The 24,999-nt window shown below is 36.3% G+C and overlaps 1 protein-coding gene across 3 annotated transcripts in view; it reads left to right on the top strand.

Moving 5' to 3' along the window:
- Positions 1–24,999, top strand: part of RNF180 (ring finger protein 180) — a 214,675-nt gene that overhangs the window by 130,371 nt on the left and 59,305 nt on the right. For all 3 annotated transcript variants that reach the window (XM_040452181.1, XM_040452187.1, XM_040452197.1), the window contains one exon: positions 17,491–17,716. In XM_040452181.1, coding sequence (XP_040308115.1) covers positions 17,491–17,716 — 226 coding nt within the window. The remainder of the gene's footprint in view (positions 1–17,490; positions 17,717–24,999) is intronic.

The raw sequence follows: 24,999 nt of genomic DNA, 5'->3' as shown, positions 1-24,999 counted from the left end.
TCTCAGCTTCCTCTTTTTCCATAGCTTTATCTTCTAGTTCACCTATTCTCTCCTCTGCCTCTTCAATCCGAGCCGTGGTGGTTTCCATTTTGTTATGCATTTCGTTTAAAGCGTTTTTCAGCTCCTCGTGACTGTTCCTCAGTCCCTTGATCTCTGTAGCAAGAGATTCTCTGCTGTCAGCTATACTGTTTTCAAGCCCAGCGATTAATTTTATGACTATTATTCTAAATTCACTTTCTGTTATATTATTTAAATCCTTTTTGATCAGCTCATTAGCTGTTGTTGTTTCCTGGAGATTCTTCTGAGGGGAATTCTTCCGCTTGGTCATTTTGGATAGTCCCTGGCGTGGTGAGGACCTTCGGGGCACTCCCCCTGTGCTGTGGTGTATAACTGGAGTTGGTGGGCGGAGCTGCAGTCAGACCTGATGTCTGTCCCCAGCCCACCGCTGGTGCCACAGTCAGACTGGTTCGTGCCTTCTCTTCCCCTCTCCTAGGGGCGGGATTCACTGTGGGGTGTGGTGGCCTGTCTGGGCTACTTGCACAGTGCCAGGCTTGTGATGCTGGGGATCTGGCGTCTTAGCTGGGGTGGGTAGGCAAGGTGCACAGGGGCAGGAGGGGCAGGCTTAGCTTGCTTCTCCTTAGGTGATCCACTTCAGGAGGGGCCCTGTGGCAGCAGCAGGGAGTCAGATCCGCTGCCGGAGGTTTGGCTCCGCAGAAGCGCAGAGTTGGGTGTTTGCGCGGAGCGAGCAAGTTCCCTGGCAGGAACTGGTTCTCTTTGGGATTTTGGCTGGGGGATGGGCGGGGGAGATGGCACTGGCGAGCGCCTTTGTTCCCCACCAAACTGAGCTCTGTCGTCCGGGGGCTCAGCAGCTCTCCTTCCCTTTGTCCTCCAGCCTTCCCGCTTTCTGAGCAGAGCTGTTAACTTATGACCTCCCAGCCGCTAAGTCACGCTTGCTGTCGGAACACAGTCCGTCAGGCCCCTCCGCTTTTTGGAGGCCAGACTCGGGGGCTCTGCTTGGCCAGCGAGCCGCCCCTCCGCCCCGGCTCCCTCCCGCCAGTCCGTGGAGCGCGCACCACCTCGCCGCCCTTCCTACCCTCTTCCGTGGGCCTCTCGTCTGCGCTTGGCTCTGGCGACTCCATTCTGCTAATCCTCTGGCAGTTTTCTGGGTTATTTAGGCAGGTGTAGGTGGAATCTAAGTGATCAGCAGGACGCGAGGTGAGCCCAGCGTCCTCCTATGCCGCCATCTTCCCTCTCTCCTCTTTGGCACAATTTTAACTGATATTGTTGAGGGTGCCTGGATGGCTCAGTCAGTTAGGCATACAACTTCAGCTCAGGTCATGATCTCATGGTTCGTGAGTTTGAGTCCCACGTTCGGCTCTGTGCTGACAGCTCAGAGCATGGAGCTGCTTCAGATTCTGTGTCTCCCTCTCTCTCTGCCCCTTCCCTGCTCGCACTTTGTCTCTCTCTCAAAAATAAATAAACTTTTAAATTATTAAATGAAAAAGTAAGTTAAATTGGTTTTTTTAGTTTCTTTTTCTGTTACTTTTTTGTTAGTGTTAGAACTGCAACCAATTTCTATATATTGATTTTGTATCCTACAACTTTATTCAGTGCAGTAGTACTTCTCTAGCTTTTTGGTGGGAATCTTGAGGACTTTATACATAGTCTCATGACCTGCACATACTGAGAGTGTTATTTCTTTATGGCCAATTTATAGGCCTTCTATTTATTTTTCTTATCTGCTTCTTATGGCTAGGTCTTCCAATACCATGTTGAATAAAAGTGGTGAATGTAGACAATTTTGTTTTTCTCTGAATCTCAGAGGAAAAGTTCTCAGTTTTTATCAATGAATATATTAGCTGTGGGTTTGTCATCTATGGACTTTATTATGTTGAGGTATGTTCCTCTAAACCCACTTTGTTGATACTTATTTTTTTTCACGAAGGGAATGTTGAATTTTGTTGAATGCTTTTTATGCGTCTACTGAAATGATCATACGATTTTTACTTCTTGTTTTTTTGATGTGGTGTATCATGCTGATTGATTTGCACATATTGAGCCATCCTTGTATCCCTGGAATAAATCCAACTTGATTATGGTGAATGATCCTTTCAGTGTGTTGTTGAATGTAGTTTGTTAATATTTTTTTAAGATATATGCATCTGTATTTATTATGGATATTGGCCTCTAGGTTTTTGTTTTTTCTTGTAGTGTCTTTGTCTGGTTTTGGTACAAGAGTAATGCTAGTATTGTAGAATGCATTTGGAAGCTTCCCTTCCTCATCTAGTTTTTGGAATACATTGAGAAGAATAGGTATTCTTCTTTAAGTGTTCGGTAGAATTCACCATTGTGGGTCTGGACTTGGTTTGTTGGAAGTGTTCTGATTACTGATTCAGTATTGTTATTAGTAATTGGTCTATTCAGATTTTCTTTGTCTTCCTAATTCAGTTTCAAAAGATTGTATGTTTCTAGGAAATTATTGATTTCTTCTGGGTTGTCCAGTTTGTCAGTATATAATTGTTCCTTGTTGTCTCATAATCCTTTGTATTTCTATTAAGTGTTAGTTGCTACTTCTCTTTCACTTCTGTTTTACCTATTTTGGTCCTCTCTTTTTCCTGATGACTCAGGCTCAAGGTTTATCAATTTTCTTTATCTTTTTGAAGAACCAGGTCCTGGTTTTCTTGGTCTGTTCTATTGTTTTTTTATCTCTAATTTATTTATTTCTGCTCTAATCTGTATTATTTTCTTCCTTCTACTAGCTTTGGGCTTTGTTCTTGTTTTTCTAGCTCCTTTAGGTATAAGTTTAAGTTGTTTATTTGATATTTTTCTTGTTGCTTGGGATAAGTCTGTATTGCTCTAATCTTCCTTCTTAATACAGCTTTTGCTGCATCCTAGAGATTTTGGGCTGTTGTGTTCTCATTTTCATTTGTCTCCATGTTTTTTTTTTTTTTTAATTTCCTCTTTGATTCCTTGGTTGACCTGTTTGTTATTTAGTAGCATGTTTTTAGCCTCCATGTATTGATGTTCTATCCTGTTTTTTTTCCTATAATTGATGTCTAGTTTTATACCGTCATGGTCAGAAAAGATGCATGATATGATTTTAGTCTTTCTGAATTTATTTATACTTGTTTTGTGATCTAACATGGGGTCTATTCTAGAGAACGTTCCATGTGCAGTTGAAAAGAATGTATATTCTACTTTTTTGGATGGAATGCTCTAAATACATATTTTAAGCTTATCTGTTGCCTTAAAGCCACTGTGACTGATTTTCTGTCTGGATGATCTATCCATTGATGTAAGTGGGGTGTTAAAGTTTCCTACCATTATTAACTACCTTTGTTAATAGTTACTTTATGTATTTAGGTGCACTTATGTTGGGTGCATAGATATGTACAATTGTTATATCATTGTGTTGCATCCATCCCTTTATCATTATGTAATGCCCTTTTTTCACTCTTCTTACAGTCTTTTTTGTAGTCTATTTTGTCTAATAGAATTATTGCTCTCCCAGCTATTGGTTTTGGATTTTTGGTTTTTTGTTGTTTTTTTGTTTGTTTGTTTGTTTGCTTGTGTGTTTGGCTTTGGCTTTGGTTTGCTTGATGAACGTTTTTCCATCCCTTCACTTTCAGTCTATTTGCAACTTTAAGTCTGAAGTGAGTCTGTTGTGGGCAGCATATAAATTTTTTTTTATTCATTTCATCTACTGGTACAACTTTCCATGGAGATAAAGGCTGGACCAAGCTATTGACCTCATATCTTTTCATGATGAATCTCAGACTGTTCTGATTGTCAGGAGCAGGAATTTACTTAGAAGCTAAAGTATAAAGAACAAGCAAAGCTGGGTTAGAGATGTTTTTGTCCTCAACCCTGCTGGACAAAAACGGTGTGTGTGTGTGTGTGTGTGTGTGTGTGTGTGTGTGTGTGTTACCTTCCATAAAAACATTATAATAACATGTTATACTAATACAAATATTTTTAGGTCACCAAACCTTTTTAGGTATTGTATATAATGTTATAATAGCTATGAGCACATTGAGAAGCAGATTAGGGGAAAAAAAACTATTACTTATTTATACAAACGGAAGATGAAACTTAAGTGGTTAGCCTATTATTTTCTAAAGTCATTGATAAAGTGTTACATTTGGTGTGTGCATTGGGAAATGCTTTCATTTAGATAGCATCTTCTGGGAAGGACTCTGGGAAGTAATATGTGAGCTGAGACATAAAGAAATAAGAGAACACCAGCCATTCACAGAGACAAGAGAAGAGAGCACTTGAGGAAGAGCAAATAGCAAGCATGAGATTACGTGAAACAGTTAAAAAGAGAAAGGCAACAGCTCTAAATAGCTAATAACTGGAGCTTATGTAAACAAAACATATAGTTGCATTACTTACAGCCTTTTAATATATTGTTTATTGTGAGATTTAGTATTGTGGGAATTTTTAATCTATCATAGCACATGAGAATGTACAATCATAATTTTAATACCATATAATTAGAAATATTATTTTAAATTAAAAGAAAAATATAAAAGAAAGCATATATAATATCAGAATTTTATTTGATAAGTGGAGTCATCGGTGATTTATCGCTGACCTACTTGCCATTATTTTACACATTTTCTGCATGTTATTTCCCAACTTCATTTCAAAGAAAGTTCTCAAACATCTTTCATCGAAAACAGCATTATCCTGAATATTGAAATTCAGTTAAATATTGGTGTGTCATGAATATAATTTCTGAAAAGTGACTATATTAGAAAGGTTAAGTATCATATTGCTACCAAAGAATCATCCCTTGCATATTTTGTAAAAACTTCTAATATTAAACATACTCATACTGGTTTTATAAATACATTTAAGGGGCACCTGGATGGCTCAGTTGGTTAAGCATCCAGCTCTTGATTTCGGCCGAGGTCATGATCTCACAGGTTCATGAGATCAAGCCCCACTTGGGATTCTCTCTCTCCGTCTCTTTCTGCTCCACTCATACTCTCTGTCCCTCTGTCTCTCAAAAATAAACAAATAAACATTTAAAAAATAAATACATTTAAGAAAATAAGATGGTAGCTATATGCCCATCATGTATGCATCTCCATACTTCATACCACCTGGAGGTGTTAAGTGGAGAGAGTTCCAAAATTTGTAGACCTCTCATAACCACCTGCCAACAGTTTCAAAATTGTTTTGTTTGTTTATTCCTAACCAGTGACATTTTTTGAAATTTTGTGTTTCAGACAAAAAAGTAAAAATAGTTTGGGATATACATTGCCACATTGAATTTGGATCTTTTTACGATTTAATCTCATTTTTATATTTTCTATAGGAAGCATATATTGCTTTTATGTTTGTTTTTGAATGATTAATGTAAATACTGCCTTAGTTCATTTTTTAACTTAAAAAAATTAAAACATTTTTTAAAAACCATAAAAAGCTAAAGACCTTTTAGCCAGTACTCCCAGTCTAAATCATTTTCCATTGCCCACAGAAGGTATCATCCTTAGGAGTTTCTTTTATAAACTTGACCTTGGCCTTTTAAAGAAAAAATATATATATTTATATGTGTGCGTGTGTGTGTGTGTGTATACACACACACAGATATGCACATCATACTTATACATGTGTGTATGTACATATACAGAGTAATATATATATAGACATATATATCTAGAAAGATAAATGTCTAGAAATATATATAGAAAGATACATATCTAGAAATATATGTCCATATAAAATATGTGGCATTGTTCTGCCTGTGTTTTTTCTGTAAAAGTGGTATTATGCTGTATTAAATTGTGCCACATTTGTTTGTTCCTGTTGAATCATATTCCGTTTCCACATTTTTGTTTGTAATTTTTCTTCTCATACGAATTTTGTATACAGTAAAATATACAAATCTTAGATGTTCATTTACTATTTTAACAGATGCACACACCTGTGTTTACAATCTGCACTAAGATGTAGGATATTACATCATTCTGAAACACTTCCTTGTTCCCCTTCCCCACTAATTTCTCTCTTATGTGCCAGAGGCAAGTAGTATTCTGATTTTTTTCAATCATAGTGTAATTACACTTGTTCTAGAATTGTACAAAAATAGAATTATGTGCTGTGCACTCTTTGATGTAAGGCTTTTTTTATTAGACCGTATTCTAATAAACATGAACAGTTGTATTCATGATGTTTTATATATAGGTAATTTATTTCTTTTTATTGCTGAATGGTATTCCATTTTAGTATATGAATATACTAACGTACATTTACTTGTGCCACCAACGACTCCAGCGAGAAGATTAATAGCATTTTCTCATGGGGCTTTTCTACTGTCACTGAAGCATCAGATGCAGTGAAGCCCACTTGGTTCTCATGTGTGAACCTGGAAGTGAGAGGGTGTTAATGCCCAATGGGGCACATTTTGGATCAGTAGGAGATGGGCACCAGCAGATAGATTTTTCTCCCTTCATCCTTCAGCAGACTATAGATCACACTATATGTAGTTGGGACACTGTATGCAGTTCAGAGCCCTCTCCTAAGACCGTACTCACTACTAGTTCAAGGCCTACTCAGAAATCTGTCCTCTGATATTTTTTCTTCCTCTTTATCTTATTTGCTCTCTTTTTCTCTCACAACTGCAGTCTCTAATAAAGTAATAGAAAATAAACTTCTGCCATAGTTTGGATTCTAGATAATCCCAGTTAATGCATCCTGTATGTAGAGGTTGGTGTTATTTTTAATCTTTTTCCTTGTGTTGACCTGAAGTGTTTCTCTGGTGTCTTTCTAGTATGGCAAGTACATTTTCTCTTTTACCAATCTTTCTATTCTCTCACTTAAGTCATATTTACTGACCATCTTCTACATGCCAAGCCTTCTTCTAAGTAATGGAATACAGTGGTTAAACATAATGTTATTGATTCCTTTTTGATGGCCAGAAGTTACATAGAAATGGTTTGAAGGCTATTCATTAGCCATTTCTAGTCACCTCTGTTACCTTGCTTCCATTGTTTTGCTCTGACAATAGCAGAAATAATAGTATTTTTAGAAACATGAATATTGGTATATTTGTAATAATTTTAGATTCAAAGACCTTTATACCTAATGTGACCACAGGCTATTTTAGATTCCTACGACAAGGACTTGGAAGTGGATAATAGATGTTCTGTAGAGAGAATCTGGAGGACACTTTGGTTCACAGGAAGTGCAGTCTCTCAAGTTGGCCGAGTGACATATCAGGATTAGCCCCCTGGTACTCATCCCGTACTGTTTCCCTTGAATCACTTAAACCCCATTGGAATACATAGTTATGTCTACAAGTGGACGATGGGTGAATTTCCCAATTAAAAATCAGTAAGTTGTTGGCAGAAGATAGGAGTGGATGCTGGAGACGTTTCCCCAGAAGTGTCCAATAAACCAGACCATATCAGATCTGAATGGTGTGTAGGTATTAGGGGAAGAACAGAGGTAAAGGGATATGTTAGGCAGAAGGAACAGGTTATGCAAAAGTTCCAAAACCGGTGAGGAATTTGGTATAATTGAGAAAGAGAAAGGATAGGTTTTAGAGGTGTCGTTTAGGGTACTGAGTCAGTTCTTCCCTCAAGCTAGATGTTCTTCTAGATTTTTCAACTACTGGTACCAGCAGATTTCATTTTAATTTTTGAGACACTTTGAATTGGGTTTTCTTTCACTTGTAACAAAAAGATTTCTTACAAGATCTTGACTTAAATGCCGCTGCCTCAAAGAAGCCTTTCTGTACCCCAGACTAATTTGAGTTCCTCTGTTTTATGCTTTCTTAGCAACCTTTTATTCTCTTCCACAAGACCAAAAGCTCCATACTGTATCCTCAGAGCCTGGGAAAGCGACTGGTACATAGTAGGTGCTCAATAAATATTTGTTGATTGAACACAGAGGTAAAAACCTGAATGAGGAAGTAGCAACAAAAATAAAAGGAATCATGGCTAAGGAAGTACAGGGGAACATTGGAACAGTTGAAGAGCTAAACTTGGCAAGGATTAGATGTGGGAGGTGAGGAGAAGGAATCAGATCTGGGGGAGAAGTGAATTCAAGTTAGAATATATTAAGATTGGAGTCCTAGTATGGTGATTTACAAAAGGCAGTTATAAATTTGTATTTGGAGATTAGAAGAAGGATAATAAGATTAAACCAAGATTTTGGTGGCATCAGCATGAAGGGAATAGATACCGAGGACAGTAAGAAAGGGTAAGTACACCTAGGGAAGTAGAAAGTGCAGAAGACAATCTCTGTAAACACCATTACTGAAAGGACATTAGACAGAGAAATGCATATATAAGAAGTAAGTAGCAATAAACAAAATGTGATATATCCATACAATCAACTGTTATTCTGTTATAAAAAGGAATGAAGTGCTGATACATACTGTAACAGAGATAATCTTTGAAAACAGTAAGAGAAAGAAGCCAGATACAACAGGGCATGTATGATTTTGTTTATATGAAATGTTCAGAACAGGCAAATCTGTAGAGACAGAAAGTAGATTTGTTGTTGCCAAGGGTGGGGTGTGGAAGGAGGGAAGAGGGAAATGGGAAGTGACTGACAATGGGAATGAAATTTCTTTTTGGAGTGATGGAATTTTTTTAATATTAGATGGTGGTAATAGCTGTACCACCTTATGAATATCCCAAAACCACTGAATTGTATACTTTAAAATGGTGAATTTTAGGGTATGTGAATTATATGTCAAAAAAAGTCAGTAATAGGCGGAAAATATACACAAGACATACTTAGAGAAAAAGGTAGATAAATCAGATGGACAGTTACAGTGAAGCCAGAAAAGACAAAGGGAAGTTCATTCTCCTCCCCACCTTTCTGTCTTTCCAACAAAGTAAAATGTCTTCCATAGAATAATTGCGTTTTGTAGTCTTTAAGAACATGGTGACTAGTGCCTTTTAACAATGTGGTCGTGTATAAGCAACATAAGCATAAATAAAGATATTATGTCTTAATATTTTCCTTTTGGAGCTAACCGTTGAATTGGAATTCCCATTTTTCTTCCCTTAAGTAAACATGGCAGAAGCTTTTACAAATAAAGTGAAAATTTCCCAGAATTACTAATGTGTTAGAAGTATTACAAAGCAAGACAGTCTTCCTTTCAGACAGAATAGTAATATTTTTAGTGTATGTGATTATTAAATTTAAATGTTTGTACAAAAATATGCTGCATCATTTATCATTTTATAGAGATCTAATAACTTGTGTAGAACATGTAAAATTTTTAAAATAAGTGCTAGCACATCCTTGGTTTTCAAACCAAAACCAGAAGATATTCTCAAAAAATGACCATCACTACAAAATATTGCAAACATTTTATTTCAAATGCCAAAAATGGGGGTGGTGAGCAATACAACTTATGTAAAGCAAAAGTCATAAGATTTTCTATAAAAAACGGTAAATTTTAGAGCTCATATGTACTCTAAAGATAGCCAGAAATGGCAGAAATATACTCTTTAAATTTTGCTGAGGAAAGGTTTTCATTCTAATTAATTGCTTTTAGCCAAAACCAAACTTATTTGCAAAAATTTATAAATTCTAGCCTGAGCATTTGGAATTATTCGCTGTGAATGTGGATCATTTTCAGTTCTTTCAGGGTAAGGACTGTTTCCTTAATTTTTTACTTTATTTAACTTGATTTTTGTATTTTAGAAGTAAACTGATTATCATTTTGATTTAATATTCGTATTGATTAGGAAAGCAAATAAGTTGTGGAAAGTTGCATTTCCCAGAGCTTTTAATGGGATAAATAAAATTCTTCCAATGGTCAGTATAGAGAAAATGATATTATGTACTTTTTGAGAATTTTTCATTTCATACATTCATCAATAAATACAGTGGAGCCCTGAAGGGATTTTATTTATCAAGCAACATAGTGAATCAATGGTTTCTGAATAACTCTATCTGATGGCCTGGGCAATACTGAGTATTCTATTAACCTGCAAACATACAGAGAAGGATGATGATGAGTGGAAAAAAATATTCTCAGCAGTTTTGGTTACCTCCTAGAGGCATGTAAAATCTTCCTTTAGTCTCTTCCTTTCTCTGAATATGTTAGTAAATTATAGGAATAAATATTGGGAAGTTTCCCCTCAAATTTTTGAATTTCACGACCCCAGTCTTTGAGACCCCATGAATTATGTTTTTTCCTTTACCATGGGTTGTAGGGATTTAGTGTGTTTCTTCTTATATTTTTTTTTTAATGTCTTGTAATCTTTATTTTTGAGAGAGAGAGAGAGAGACAGAGTGCGAGCCGGGGAGGGGCAGAGAGAGAGGGAGACAGAGAATACAAAACAGGCTACAGGCTCTGAGCTGTCAGCATAGGGCTCGAAATCAGACTGTGAGATCTTGACCTTAAGCTGAAGTCAGATGCTTAACCGACTGAGCCACCCAGGTGCCCTGTAGTGTGTTTCTCCTTTGATAGCTACTAACTACTGACACATGTACTCAAGACCTTGGGGTGTTATTTTAGATTTTTTTTTTAAGTAAAACAAACACTCAGGCCAGGACAGCTAGATCATTTTGGCATAGATCCTAGAGCTAACTCTAATCTAAAGCTGTATTTCTGTCTTGAAAAGTGATTGATGTAAAAAACAATTCAGATATAGTAATTATCAGTCTATCTAGAATAGCTTATTAATGAGATGTTTTAATTAGTTGAATATTTGTATTAAAGAACCCCATATGAATCACCAACTATCAAATAATTTTAATGTAGAAAATACACCTGTAGCTCTATTGAAGATCTTTAATCTTTAATCTTTCCTTGATGCTTTAGAGGTCACCTCAGAGTATTATAGTAGCTCTTGCTTTCATTTAAAAAAATTTTTTTTAATGTATATTTAGTTTTTTGGAGAGAAAGACACGAGTAGGGGAGGGGCAAAGAGAGAGGGAGACACAGAGTCCGAAGCAGTTTCCAGGCTCTGAGCTGTCAGTGGGGCTCGAACTCAAGAGCCATGAGATCATGACCTGAGCCAAAGTCAGACACTCAACTAACTGAGTCACCCAGGCGCCCCTCTTGCTTTTCATTTTAAATAAAGTTAGTTATTATCTAATAGAACTTTAAATATTAAGCTGATTGATTTTTATGTTGATACTATGATGTATCTAGATGTGGCTTTTTGAAAGAAATGTTAATCTCCCTCTCTCCTTCTTTACAGTGTGCCTTTTTTTTTTTTTTTTTTTTTTTAGTAGTCCTTAGAGCTTTTATTTCTTTGGATCCCAAGTAGATGAGAACTTGCCATAATTTAGACGTTTCTCATTATTTTTTCCCCTAAATTGTCTTGCTTAGTATAATCACTGATGAGATTATTGTCAATATTGCCAATTTACTAAATACTTGCATACTTCAATATAGTATCTACTGTAGGCCTACGGCCCAAATCACCTTTGCTTTCTATCTCCTACTATATTAATTCTCATACTTCTGGTCTCAAAATCCCTGTAAAATATTAAAAGTTACTGAGAACCCTAAAGAGCTTTTGTGTATGTGGATTATAAATATTTACCATATTATAAATTAAACAGAAAAAATTTAAATATTAATTCATACAAAGATAATAATAAACCATTATATGTAATCATGACATATATTATGAAAATAATTTAATCAAAACAAAAATTGAGATGAATGGCATTTGTTTCATTCTTTCAAATATCTTTAATATTTGGCCTAATAATCAAAAGATGTATTCTCACGTCTGCTTCTGCATACAGTCTGTTGCCATATGCTGTTTTGACTGAAGTATGTGAAGAAAATCCAGCCAGACACATAGTCAGAAAAGGGAATAGTATTATAATAGCTTTTCAAGATGATTTTGGATAGTTGTCTTTGATACTATACCAAAACTTGACAAGTGCTAGATTATTAAAGTCTATTACAATATGAAATCTGACACTTGATGTGAATGTTAAATACTCTGTTACATTAAAATCCGTTAGTCTGTTTTTACACTTTGAGTGGTTCATTTACTCATGCATAATTTTGTAATATCATGTATGCATCATTTTATAATATCCTGCATTAGACATTTGGAAACTCCTGGTTCACTGAATTACCTAGCTCTCCTAACTGTTGTCATATTTCATTAAGCACTAGCAAAAAAACTGCTAATACCATCTTTTCAGAAAAGTCTGTAAATACTGGGAAGCTATAAGTATATAGAAGTTTTACAAAATTTTGATTTTGTTGCTTGAAAGCTAAAATTTTATCATTTTATTTGGTGACAGACACTATTTGTTTGCCTTGAAGTGACAGATTTGCTTTGTTCATTTTTGTGAAAATGTCTGCCAAATAACCAATTCTGAATACTCAGTTTTCCTGGCCATTGTTCATTACATAAAGATGATATTTTTCCATGGAAAAACCAGCTAGTTCAGCTCACAACTAAAACATTAACAAAGGTTCTTTTTCTTAAAATAACCATTATGCTTTGGAATGCAACAGAAATGCATTCTGTGTACTTCCTGTTTCTCTCACATGGAGTATTATAAGATAAATATTCAATTAGTCAAAGTTAATCTTTTTCCTGCTTCATCAAGGGCATTCTGGTTTTTTTTAATTTTTAATTTTTAATTTTTTTTATTTTTGAGAGAGAGAAAGAGAGCATAAGCAGAGGAGGGGCAGAGAGGAAAACAGAATCAGAAGCAGGCTCCAGACTCTAAGCTGTCAGCATAGGGCCCGATATGGGGCTCAAACCCATGGACTGCCAGACCATGACCCGAGCTGAAGTCAAATGATTAACCGAGTGAGCCACCCAGGCACCCCAAGGGCATTCTTAGCAGAAATTGACTTTTGTTTTTTTTTCTGTCTCTGCATGTGGTGGAATACACATAGAAACACACACACACACACACACACACACACACACACTAAAATTAGGTATAAATTTTAACTTACTGTAATTATATTCATTGCTTCCTTTGGAGACAATTTTAAGTAAAATAAAATTATAATATTAACGTCAACTTATACTTTTAAATAAAGTAGAATTATTAAAAAATATATCTTTAAAAAGAATAAATATGTAACACTGCTGGAAAATAAGACTGCATAACTTGAATGGGCCACAACATTTCAGGAATATCTAAGGGTAGAAGGCAATTTGAATTTATTTAGAAATGAAGCAAATTAATTGTTTTTTAAAGGCCAGGGAATAAACTGATATAGAATTAAGAACAGTTCTCATTAAAGACCTGGAGTAACTTCAAGATCAATTAGAAGGAACTTCGAATGCATATCGGTAGGTGAAAGAAGCTAGTCTGAAAAGACTACATACTGTGTAACTCCTATTATATGACTTTCTGGAAAAGGAAAACTATATACAGACAGATCAGTAGTTGACAGGGATTGGGGAAGAGGTAAAATAGATGAATAAGTGGAGCACAGGGGATTTCATTCAATAGTGCAATGAAACTATTCTATATGATACTGCAATTGTGGATACCTGACATTATCTATTTGTTAAAATCCATAGAATGTACAAAACCAAGAATAAACCCTAATGCAAACTATGGGACTCACTTAATAGTAATGTATCAATATTGGTTATTAACTTAAAAAATGTACCATAATAATGGTAACAAAAGGTTAAACTGTGTGTGTGTGTGTGTATGTGTGTGTGTAAGGAGGTATGGGGGGATTGTCTATTTTCTGTACAATTTTTCTGTAAACATAAAACCACTCTCAAAAAAGCCAATATTTAATAATAAATATGATTGAATACAATGACAGCAGCAAACATTTACATTCCAGGTATTGTTCGGAATGTTTTATATACGTATTAACTCTTTCTTCAACAACTGTGAGCTCAGTACTGTTAGTATCTCCACCTTAGAAATGAGAAAAGTGATACTCCAGGGAGTTAAGTAATTTGCATAAGGTCACACAGGCAATAGTGTCAGAGCCCAAACAGGCTCTGGAGTCTTGCTCCTATTCACTGCCCTACTAGCACCTATTAAAAAATAGTAAGTTAGAGGAATAAGGCCAAATATAGCAGTAATCACAATATTGTAAATGAGCTAAATGGCACTGCTGCTTTGTTATTACTAATAAAAACTCTTGGTCTGTTAATTTTTATGCTAGTTTTTTCCTGAATTTTTTTGAAGCTTATTGCTTTATATTATTTAGCAGTTTATTTTTTCCTCTTCTGAGACTGGAAGCCCCTGGAAAGGAATGTGAGAGACTGAGTGTGTTTGTTCTTTGTAGGACAGTTTCCATGGGGTCAAAAGTAGTTGTACATTGGGCACCTATATATTCATCTGCTAATTTTGATAACAATGCCTTGAAATTTTACTTCCCTGTGGATCCTAACTAAATTTGTCTTTTTCTTTAAACCTACGTCATAATCGTCACCAGCTAACATTTATTATTTGCTAGTATGTTTTGAAGTACACTGACTCACGTAAGAGTGTGGTAGTGAAGAGCACTGCCCTAGGTTCATTTACTGGCTTTTTTCAAATGCCAGCTTCACCACTAGAGTTAGCGAGCTCTCAATGTCTCAGTTTTCTTTATTCTAAAAGATGATGATAGTAATAGTACCTGCTTCATAGGGGTTTTGTGTTAAGGAAATTAGTTAATGTATACAACTTTAATTCTCTTATTTCTAAGCCTCACAGTATTTCATGGGGAGCATAAGATAAATGGTGAGCTCCATGACAGGTGTACTGTACAAGAGTAGCCATTTTAGGCTGTGCTCATGTCGTTTGGGTTTATAAATAGGTATTTCTCTTACAATCTATCGCCTCTTCACATCCATTTGCTTTTATTTTATTTTATTTTATTTTTAATTTTTTTTTCAACGTTTATTTTATTTTTGGGACAGAGAGAGACAGAGCATGAACGGGGGAGGGTCAGAGACAGAGGGAGACACAGAATCGGAAACAGGCTCCAGGCTCTGAGCCGTCAGCCCAGAGCCTGACGCGGGGCTCGAACTCCCGGACCGCGATATCGTGACCTGGCCGAAGTCGGACGCTTAACCGACTGCACCACCCAGGCGCCCCTCCATTTGCTTTTAGATCTAATCATAAAAACTCCACAGAGGAAAATCAGGATCTTTGTCATACCAATGCTTGTTTGTTTATCTCATGTCCTGTCACTATTTTTCTGAATGAATATCATGTTTTAACCGTACTTTCTAGGAGGTGGTTTCAGAACCCATGCTGCTCTGGCCTTCGGTGTTTCTGTGGATGACTCTCATTTGTCTGTGTTCCTTAGAGTAGCTACAAACGTGTTGTGATCGTTGTACAATGAGAGACGCATAAACCCACACTACACTGCACTTCAGGTTTGATTGGCTTTTTAAGTAACTACATCATACACTGAGCTTAGTTAAGTCAGTTAAAATCCAGATAAAATACCTAGCTCTTCTTGACATAAATTGCTTTAGCTAAATTTTATTCATCATATAGGTGTGCAGTTTCTTTTAGAGTCTTCAATTAGGAATTTATATGTATCTGTTAAATTCAGTCTTGATTTCAGCCCAGCTACCTATGGAGACTTTTTAAAAATCTTGACTCTGCCAACTGGTTTAGCCTAGTGTACATTTTTATATTATTTGCTAATGGCATACCTTATTCCAGAAAGGATTTTGGTCCTTAATTAGCCAGGTATCTTTCCTGTCCCCTTCCTTACATTTCTGATAAGCATTTCTGGGGTCTTCATCTATGACCATTGAAATATTGAGGAGACGAATATGAGTTCTTAGACATACCTATTAAAAACCTCTTTCTATGTTGGCAGTGATCCATTAATGAGTATTAATTTTTAAAATATAATTGTTCAACTAACTGGAATTTAAATAAAAACTTAAAAATGTAACTCCCCATCCAACAGCAAATTTACTATTATACAACCCTCCATCGCTGCAATTTGGAGAAATACTCACTGGTATACTATCCTTGAGATAATTTGTTTGTCTTTTTGTATAACAGTATTTATTACCAGACAGGTGCAGTTTTCTGGATTAATGAAAACTTTAAACCTTTTTAACTCCCTAAAACGTAGTGAATTTTATATACGTTATTTCTGTTTTGAGGATTGATTCACTTAGATCAAATAATAGATGAATAGTTCCAACCTCATTTTCTATTTTCAAACTCACATCAAGTTTATTTGCAAAATATTGTGTTTTTAAAGAGCAAAGCTTTTATTTCCTTGTGTATTTTAATGTGGTCTAGTTACTTTTGTTGGATATGTAAAGTCCTTTATAGAAATAAAATTCTGCACAAATATTTGGGTCACAATTTGAAATGCTTCAAGAGGTTCCACAAATGATGGGGTTTTTTTATGCCATGGGTTTCTTTAAGGTTAATTAGTTCAAATCTCAAGGCACAGTCCTGAGAGTATAATGCAAGCAGAATAAGGTGGCATTATGAAATAAAATTTAGGTAAGTCAGCATCTAGGTCCATAGATGTTTTTATCTGGGGTGCCCAGTTCACTACTAATCATTTACTTATACCTTTCATTTTGCAAATATCTTTTCAGTTTAGGAAAGAATATTCATGTATCAAAAATGAACAAAAAATTATGGATTCTGTTGCCTTTCCTACAGATTTTTCTTTATTATTGTGCAGGTCCTAGCTGCAAGCTTTCTTTTGGAGAGAGACTTTTACTTCATGTCCTGTTTTAAACTTTGTTTATGTTATATGGGATTTCACAGAATGCTTGATATCTAGTGGATTACCTCATTTAATCCTCACGTCATCCTCACAGATGGGGAAATCGTGAGCCTAAGTAACAGGCATTCTGTTACCAGGCCTCACGCTGCTAACCTCTGAGCTGCCTCTTTCCTAACTACATCTTTCTTAACTATTCTTTTTTGGGAGGAGGGAAGGGACTCATCCCATTTCTCAGCTACAAGGCTGATCCCCAAATTGCTACAAGTCTCTTTGCCTTGTCTATTTCCTGACATATGTTAGTCTTTGGCCATTTCTTGGCCTTGGGGTCCACGAAGGGACAAAGTGTAGAGTAGATAGTGCATGCCTGGTCTGGGGATGAAGCATATATGGTATCCTCTTGTCCTTTTTATCATATGCAGATGCCCATGTAAGGCTCTATAACCTTGTGACAATCACTTTATTTGCTGTGGTGGGAGTGGGATCAATGAGGAATCTGTAGTCCTGGGACTAGTATACCTGACACATACTTAACTAGTACTGGTTAAATAGAGATAGGGGTTACTTCAGTATGTTTGGACAGATTTTAGCATTTAGTATTATATAAAAATACGAAAAGTACTTTTTAAAAGAATAATTAAGACTTCTGGATTTTTCGTGTGCGTTTTGAGTTTCTTGTCACTTTGCAAGATAGCCTTTCTGTCACTTGAAATATGTCACAGAAAGAGATATTATGTGCTTCTCATAAATATTTTTATTCATTTTAACAAAATGTAAAGGCAGTCTCTCTTTCTCAAGGAAACCAATCTCATACTGAACTGAGAGAAATTATTTTTGCTTATGTTTTACAGACTTTGAATAATGAGATGAGTACAGATGATGACAATGAATATGCAGAAGAAAAGGAAAGTTACATCTGTGCAGTATGTCTGGATGTTTATTTCAACCCATACATGTGTTACCCTTGCCACCACATCTTCTGTGAGCCCTGCTTACGGACTCTTGCCAAAGACAATCCTGCAAGCACTCCCTGCCCGTTGTGCCGGACAATTATTTCCAGAGTCTTTTTCCAGACAGGTAACTGTTCTCTTTCACTAACACGATTGCCTGATTGTTCTGGCTACAGCTTTGTTCTCATTCTTAAGGTACTTTATAAATGATTATAGAACATTATTGAAAATCATATACAGGATGATTTCTTATTCTCTACTTTATAAAACAGTGCTTGCCCAACTCATAGAACTGTGTGAAAATCATAGAATCCTAGATGAAAAGAAGTTCTCATGTCTAATCTCCTACTTTATGCTGAGATCTTTTCTAAGATATTCTAACCAGTTGTTCAGTCTTGGCTTGGACATTCCTTTTTTTTTTTTTTTTTTAATCTTTTTTTAATGTTTGTTTATTTCTGAGACAGAGAGAGAGCATGAGTGGGGGACGGGCAGAGAGAGAGGGAGACACAGAATCAGAAGCAGGCTCCAGGCTCTGAGCTGTCAGCACAGAGCCCGACGCGGGGCTCGAACTCACAAACCGTGAGATCGTGACCTGAGCTGAAGTCGGTCGCCCAACCGACTGAGCCACCCTGGCGCCCCCTGGCTTGGACATTGCTAATGGCAAGGGCATTTCATTAAAACTTGAAGCAGCCCTGTTGATTATTTATTCCTCATATCTGCCTTTTACTGCTACTCATCTTTGGGCCTTGTTATTTCCTCTGGAGTCTTTGAGAGTAATTCTGTAAATATCTGAGGAAAACTCATGCCTTTCCCCCCACCCTCCATGTCTTTTCAACATCCTTATTCTTAAGGTCTTTCTTCTTGAATGAGAAGAAGTAAAATTGGAGCAAGGATTTGTTTAACTAATTATCAGTAAAGATGAAATATAATTTTTAAAACATACTAATGGAGGGGCGCCTGAGCGGCTCAGTCAGTTAACTGTCCAACTTCTACTCAGGGCATGATCTCTCATTTTATGAGTTCGAGCCCCGCGTCGGGCTCTGTGCTGACAGCTCGGAGCCTGGAGCCTGCTTCAGATTCTGTCTCCCTCTCTCTCTGTCCCATTCCCTGCTCGCACTCTGTGTCTCTCTTGCTCTTTGTCTCTCAAAAATAAATAAACACATTACAAAAACATACTAATGGAGACAGGAAAAACTAATGAATGTGGAACGTCAAGAATTGCTAAGGAAAAAGGGAAGAAGGATAGAAGTAAGTAGAGCTAACATTTATGGAGGGCACTACTCTGTGCCACCCATCACAGGAAAAAATGCTATCTCCATGTTCTGCAGGTGAGGGTGGATGAACAGATACACAAGCCAGATGATGCTACCTAGTAACTATAATTAGGTGAAGTATTTGGTTTTAAATATTCTGCCACCTGAGTTAAAATAAAAGTAAGGACACAAATGATTCTCATGATTCATTAAAAGAAGTATCCCACTTCCCAAGAGTAAGCAAAGGTTTTTCTGGTGCTTGAAAGGTAATTTTTTATGTGATTTCTCTTCCAGGGCATACTAAGAAGTGGAGTAGGCAGTGTCCTCAAAAACATCTTCAGAGCAAGTGGTGTATCAGGTTTCCTGACATCTTCTAGTATACTTTGATAAAAGCTCAGGAAATAACAGAGTATAAATTAGGGAAAGTGACATTGCTAGTAGCCAAAACGTTATGGTCTAATTTTCTTATAGAAATAACTTTTTAAATTATAGAAGTAATACAATTTCATTATGGGAAAAATTAGAACATCCAGTTAAAGTTCTAAGCTCAAAAATCCTCTATAGTCCTAACATTTAAAGACCACAGTGAGTGAGTATACTTCCAGAATATTTTACATACATGTACTTAATTATTTTTCTTACAGAAAAAAATGTGGCTATATTGTATGTAAGGCTTTTAACCTGCTTGGATTTACTTAAAACTCTTGTGATCATATCATGATCTACTTAAACTACCAATATTATGGGACATTTAGTTATTTGTCATTTACTTAATTGCTGATATATGGAGATAAATATTTGCACACATCTCTGAGCATTTCTTTGCGAGGGATTTCAAGAAGTAGAACTGGTAATTAAAGCTGTTGTGTGTTTTAAAGCTATGTGTATATTGCCAAACTGTGCTCAAAAACTGTTATAAGCAGTATTATACAAAAGCTTATTTTCTCCACATTCAGGGCATTTGTTTTTCTTGGCCATGACCTTTGCTGATTTTTCTTATGGTTTGTTCATCTTTTTCTTGCTTATTAACAAGATTTTTTTTTTTAATTAGTGTCTGCTTTTGTCCTATGGGGTAAATCATTTTCCTGTTTTGTCATTTGTATTTTAGTTATGTTTGTATTTTATGGATGTGCAGAACTTTTATGTGGTCTCATGTAGCAACATAGGTCTTTAATATTTCTAATTTTAAAGTTAGGAATTAAAAGGCCTTACCTATTAACTACAGAATTATATAGAATTTCTCTTTATCCACATTTATTTTAGGTTTCCACTTTGTCCTCCTATCCCATATTTAACTCCATTTAGCATCTTGTATGATGCATGGTTTGAGTAAGAATGGAGTACTTTTGGGGCGCCTGGGTAACTCATTTGGTTGAACATCTGACTTTTTCTTTTTTGGCTCAGGTCATGATCTCATGGGATCTCAAGCCCTGCATTGGGCTCCAAGCCAACAGGGGGAGCCTGCTTGGGATTCTCTTTCTCTCCCTCCCTCTCTGCCCCTCTCCTGCTCATGCAAGCTCTCTCAAACAAACAAACAAACAAACATTTAAAAAAAAAGAACGGAGTCCATTTTCTTCCATATCCTTAGACATTTATCCTAGTATCATTTGCTGAACAATCCTTTTTTCCTATTCTAGTTGAATTGTCATTCTTTAAAAAGTAATAATAATTACTACAATGTAAATGTGTTTCTTGACACCTTTTTCTTTTCCATTCATATTTCTATCTTGCCCTATACCTCTTAAAATTATTCTAGACTGTGTTTTAATAACTCACAAGTGAATTAAAATTATAAGTTATTTGGAGATAATTCATAGTTTTTAATTGACATTTATATAATATTGGGTGATTGTTATTGGATGTCATCTTAATAAATTTCTGCAATTTCCTTCCTAAAGGCTCTGCACAATTCTTACTAGTTTTCTGCCTGTATATTTTTTGTTGTTGCTATTGTAAATGAATTTTTTTTTTCCTCTTCTGGTTTCAAATGCTTTTGGTGATACTTTGGAGAAGTTAGTTTACAGTCTTAGAGTATTCTCTTAACCTTACTGAACCCTGACAGTTACTTATTAAGTGAATGAATACTCTCAGTTACTCAATGTCAGCATTCCAGTTGCGAACAAAAAGGGATAATTACTGTCAAAGGTCAGAGTGGGAAAGCTGTCACTTCCTAAAGGAACTCAAGATATTTGGCCAATGTTTCAGGGGTTGGTTCTAACATAATTCTGTTACAGTAACTCAGTGGATAGAGATAATAATGAAATTCCCCCCAGATTTATTCCATAGACTGTACCTCAGCAAAATGATTTTAAACTTGTACTATAACATTCACTGGTTAGGCATTTGTGCTTAAATTAACAGTATTGGATGTGATCTTGATAGAGTAGTTAACACATGAGAAGTTGAGAAGAGGAAGTGGGAAAGGATAAGTAGAAGAAAGGGTAGAAGGAGTTGATACCTATTTTTTTAAGATAAGTCAAGATATACTGTTGAAAGTTGATCGAAAAAAAGTTGTAGCAGACACTTTTGGTTGCTAATTAGTACCATTACATCCTTCTTTTCTAATATAACTCTGAGTTTTATTCTCAAGTATTCAACTCTCCCAGCATAGACCAGGTGGCTCCTGGGTAGCAGACCCCATCCTTGGCTTCCTTTGCCAGTGATTGGTTTACAAATCTGCATGTGGTCCAGTTTTGACCAATGACATGAGAAGAAAGTTTGTCTTTACTCTTAAGACATGAGATAGAAAAGCCATTCTCTCTCCCATTGGACATAAACAAGAAAGTGTGTAACAGAGATAATTTTTGGCAGCCATCTTATGAATAAGTGGGGAACCCGCTTGGTACAAAGCCTTTATTTTTGAGAGCACAGCGAAGGAAAGAAAAGAACATGAGGTCTTGGGGTGCCTGGGTGGCTCAGTCGGTTAGGCGTCCGACTTCAGCTCAGGTCACGATCTCGCCCTCTATGAGTTCGAGCCCCACGTCGGGCTCTGTCTGTGCTGACAGCTCAGAGCCTGGAGCCTGCTTTGGATTCTGTATCTCTCTCTCTCTCCCCTCCCCTGCTCATGCTCTGTCTCTGTCTCAAAAATAAATAAAAACATTAAAAAAAAGATTTGTTTTAAAAAGAAAAGAACATGAGTTCTTGATAACCTCATTTAACCACTGAGTCAGCCAGCTTTGAAGCCCACACTACCTTTGGATTTCCTGTTCCATTAAACATTAAATTTACTAATTAACTAACACAGTTTGAGTAAATTTTCTGTTAGTTTCAACCAAGAGCATCCTAACCAATCAAAGCATACTAATAAAAGGTAGTCAACAAGGAAACTAAAAATGATATGATTCACAACATTTTGAGAGGTTAAAAGATAGTTTAAAAAGACTTAAATCCTCTTGGAAGGACATCAATAATATTTAAAGATAATAAATAGTAAAGAGGTTTCTGGAATGGTTGCATGAGAGGCTCAATCTTTACTCCAGTAAAACAGCTGTTTAACTGATACCACTATACCACTATTCTTGTAAAAGGTTGTACCATCAAGACCTTGTAGCATTTGGATATCCACATGCAAAAGAAGGGTGACTTTGGAGCCACACCTTACACTGTTTACACATACACAAACATACACACACACACACACACACACACACACACACACACGCACACACGCTAATTAAAATGGAACAAAGACCTAAATGTAAGAGATAAGAATATAAACCTCTTAGAGAAAACATAGGTGTAAACTTTTTGAAGTTGGATTAGGCAATGGGTTCTTAAATGTTGCACCTAAAACACAACCAAAGAAAAAAACAGATAAATTAGACTTTATCAAAGTTGAAAGCTTGTGTGCCTCAAAGGGTATGATAATCAAAAAGATGGTAATAAATGTTGACAAGGATATGGAGAAATTGAGACTCATATATATGTTTGTTAAAATATAAAATGGTGAAGTCACTTTGGGAAACCGTAGGATAAGTCCGGACATGGCAGATTCTAAGTTTGCTTAGGAGATTGGGAAAGTTCTGGTGTGTCCCAAATTAATTAGAGTCCTTTTGTCTTGAAGGTGAGAACGACACCAGTGTAAGCAGGTTTAATCCTTTCAGACCAAGAGCTCCCACATCAGCACCCCAACTCTAGGTCTCTACAGGGAGGTGCTACATGCCACATAAGAGGATCTACAGGCCACCTAAAATCAGCAGGCCAAAGACAGGAAAAGGCCATGGTATATAAGCATTATGTGGGGTAGGAGTCATCCAGGTGAGAGAGGAGAAATCCCTCAGCCAAGGATATCATGGGAAGGTGTCATATTTTCTTGAATTGACTATCTGACTGAAGCCTTCAAACCAAGCGTGTCACTTCCCCTATTGTGGACTGACACTGAATGATCTTCCTGTAGGCAGTCCTACTACAGACCCAGTATCCATTGATCCAGGATCCCACCCCATGGTTATATAGTAGATGGGAGTGTCCCAGGTATTGCAAAGGGCACCACAGAGTGAGTGTATCCTATTTCCCAACTGTGAAATGACTCACTCCTGTCCCCCCCCCCATTCAGATGCACTCAAACCTCAACAAGAATGATTTCCACTCTTGTTCCACCATTTTCCTCCATTCAAACTCCATCTCCATTTTAACCACACACAACCCCATACCCACTACTCTTGTGCCTTTACCTGGCAGAATTAGGTGCTGATGAGCAGATATCCCAGTGAACTCCACTGGAAATAGGAAAAGGAAATACGTAAGTCTTTACCTTATGTATAGAAGTCCCTAACTAAATAAGGAAATGACATTTAAGCTAATCTAGAATTTTAAGCATGGAAGAGGCCTATGATGTTTTCACCAGGGATATTTTGGCTGACTCAATGAATGGGGGATGTTACTGGCATCTAGTCACTAGGGACAGGGATGACAGATATCCTAGAGTGTTTGGGCCAGTCCTGCACAGTGAAGAATTATTCTGTGTTCTGTTTGATTTCCTCATGTCCTGCTGGAATTTGTCCAGGACAGATAACTCATCCCAAAGAATATCGCACTTCCTCTTTTTATCTACTGTGACAGTCTATAATTAATTGGTCATGGTCTATTATCCCTATTAAGAGCATTTCACCCTTTCTCTTATTCTCTACCACTGAGTCTGGTCTGTTAATTCTTATGCTAATAATGGTTTTGTTCTTGTGTCCATCCATGCCTCTTTTGTTTTTCTGTTCATTTTGTACAGAATAGTCACTAAGCCTGAAATCCAAACTCATTCTTTTTATCAGTAAGAGTACCTAATTTTGTCTTCCAGTGCAGTCATTCTCAAGCTTTAATTTGTGGATTATTTTTATTATAAAAAAAGAAATATCAAAGTAAGCATAATATTTAGAGCAGTGTTTCTCAAACTGTGTCAGTGAAAACCCACAAACTGTCTTAAAATCTTCAGGGATTAAAAGGCAATGCTTACTTTGCACCTGTGTAAGAGGGGCAAGAAAGTGCCATTTGTCAGGGGCCTTAACTTTCCTGGTGAAACTCATTTTGTACCCCTGTGGTACCACCTTTACAATTTTTACTGTATCTGTGTACCACCTGAATTATTTTTTTAAGAAGTTTCCTCATATCAACACACCTTTTTTCTTAAATACTTATATTAGCTTCATCCTTAGCAATGTATTTGTGAATGTATGTGTTTGATGCTCTACTTAATATACATTTTTTTTCTAATGTACATTAAATAGGTAACTTTTAAATGTTTAAACATTTTCATTCAGTATCACCCAAAATCATTTCACATGTTGCTAGTGTTTTGCAAACCAACTCTTGAACACCAATGACTTATTCTTACAGAGGTTAATCTCCAGAAAACAAAAACAAAAACAGGAATGCTTAAATAGTCCCTGGGGATTGGGAGGGGAGGTAGAAATAAGGAGTAGAACAGATCATTGTCATTTTGTTTTTTGTTTCGTTTTGCCCTTCTATGCGGTTGGATTTTTTAAACCAGAGCTATATGTGACTTTGACAGTTTTAAAAGTAATAAACCAAACTGCATCATTGGCTATGATGTGGTGCACAGGGAAGATGGAATTTCTGTCTTTCTTTCTTCTGTTTCTTTCTTTCTTTCTTTTCTTTTCTTTCTTTCTTTCTTTCTTTCTTTCTTTCTTTCTTTCTTTCTTTCTTT

Source organism: Herpailurus yagouaroundi, unplaced genomic scaffold (genome assembly GCF_014898765.1).
Source record: "Herpailurus yagouaroundi ecotype Mexico unplaced genomic scaffold, PumYag 29, whole genome shotgun sequence".
Taxonomy (NCBI): Eukaryota; Metazoa; Chordata; class Mammalia; order Carnivora; family Felidae; genus Herpailurus; species Herpailurus yagouaroundi.
The sequence above is the reverse complement of the archived record's forward strand: the minus strand, read 5'-3'. Positions and strand labels throughout refer to the sequence as shown.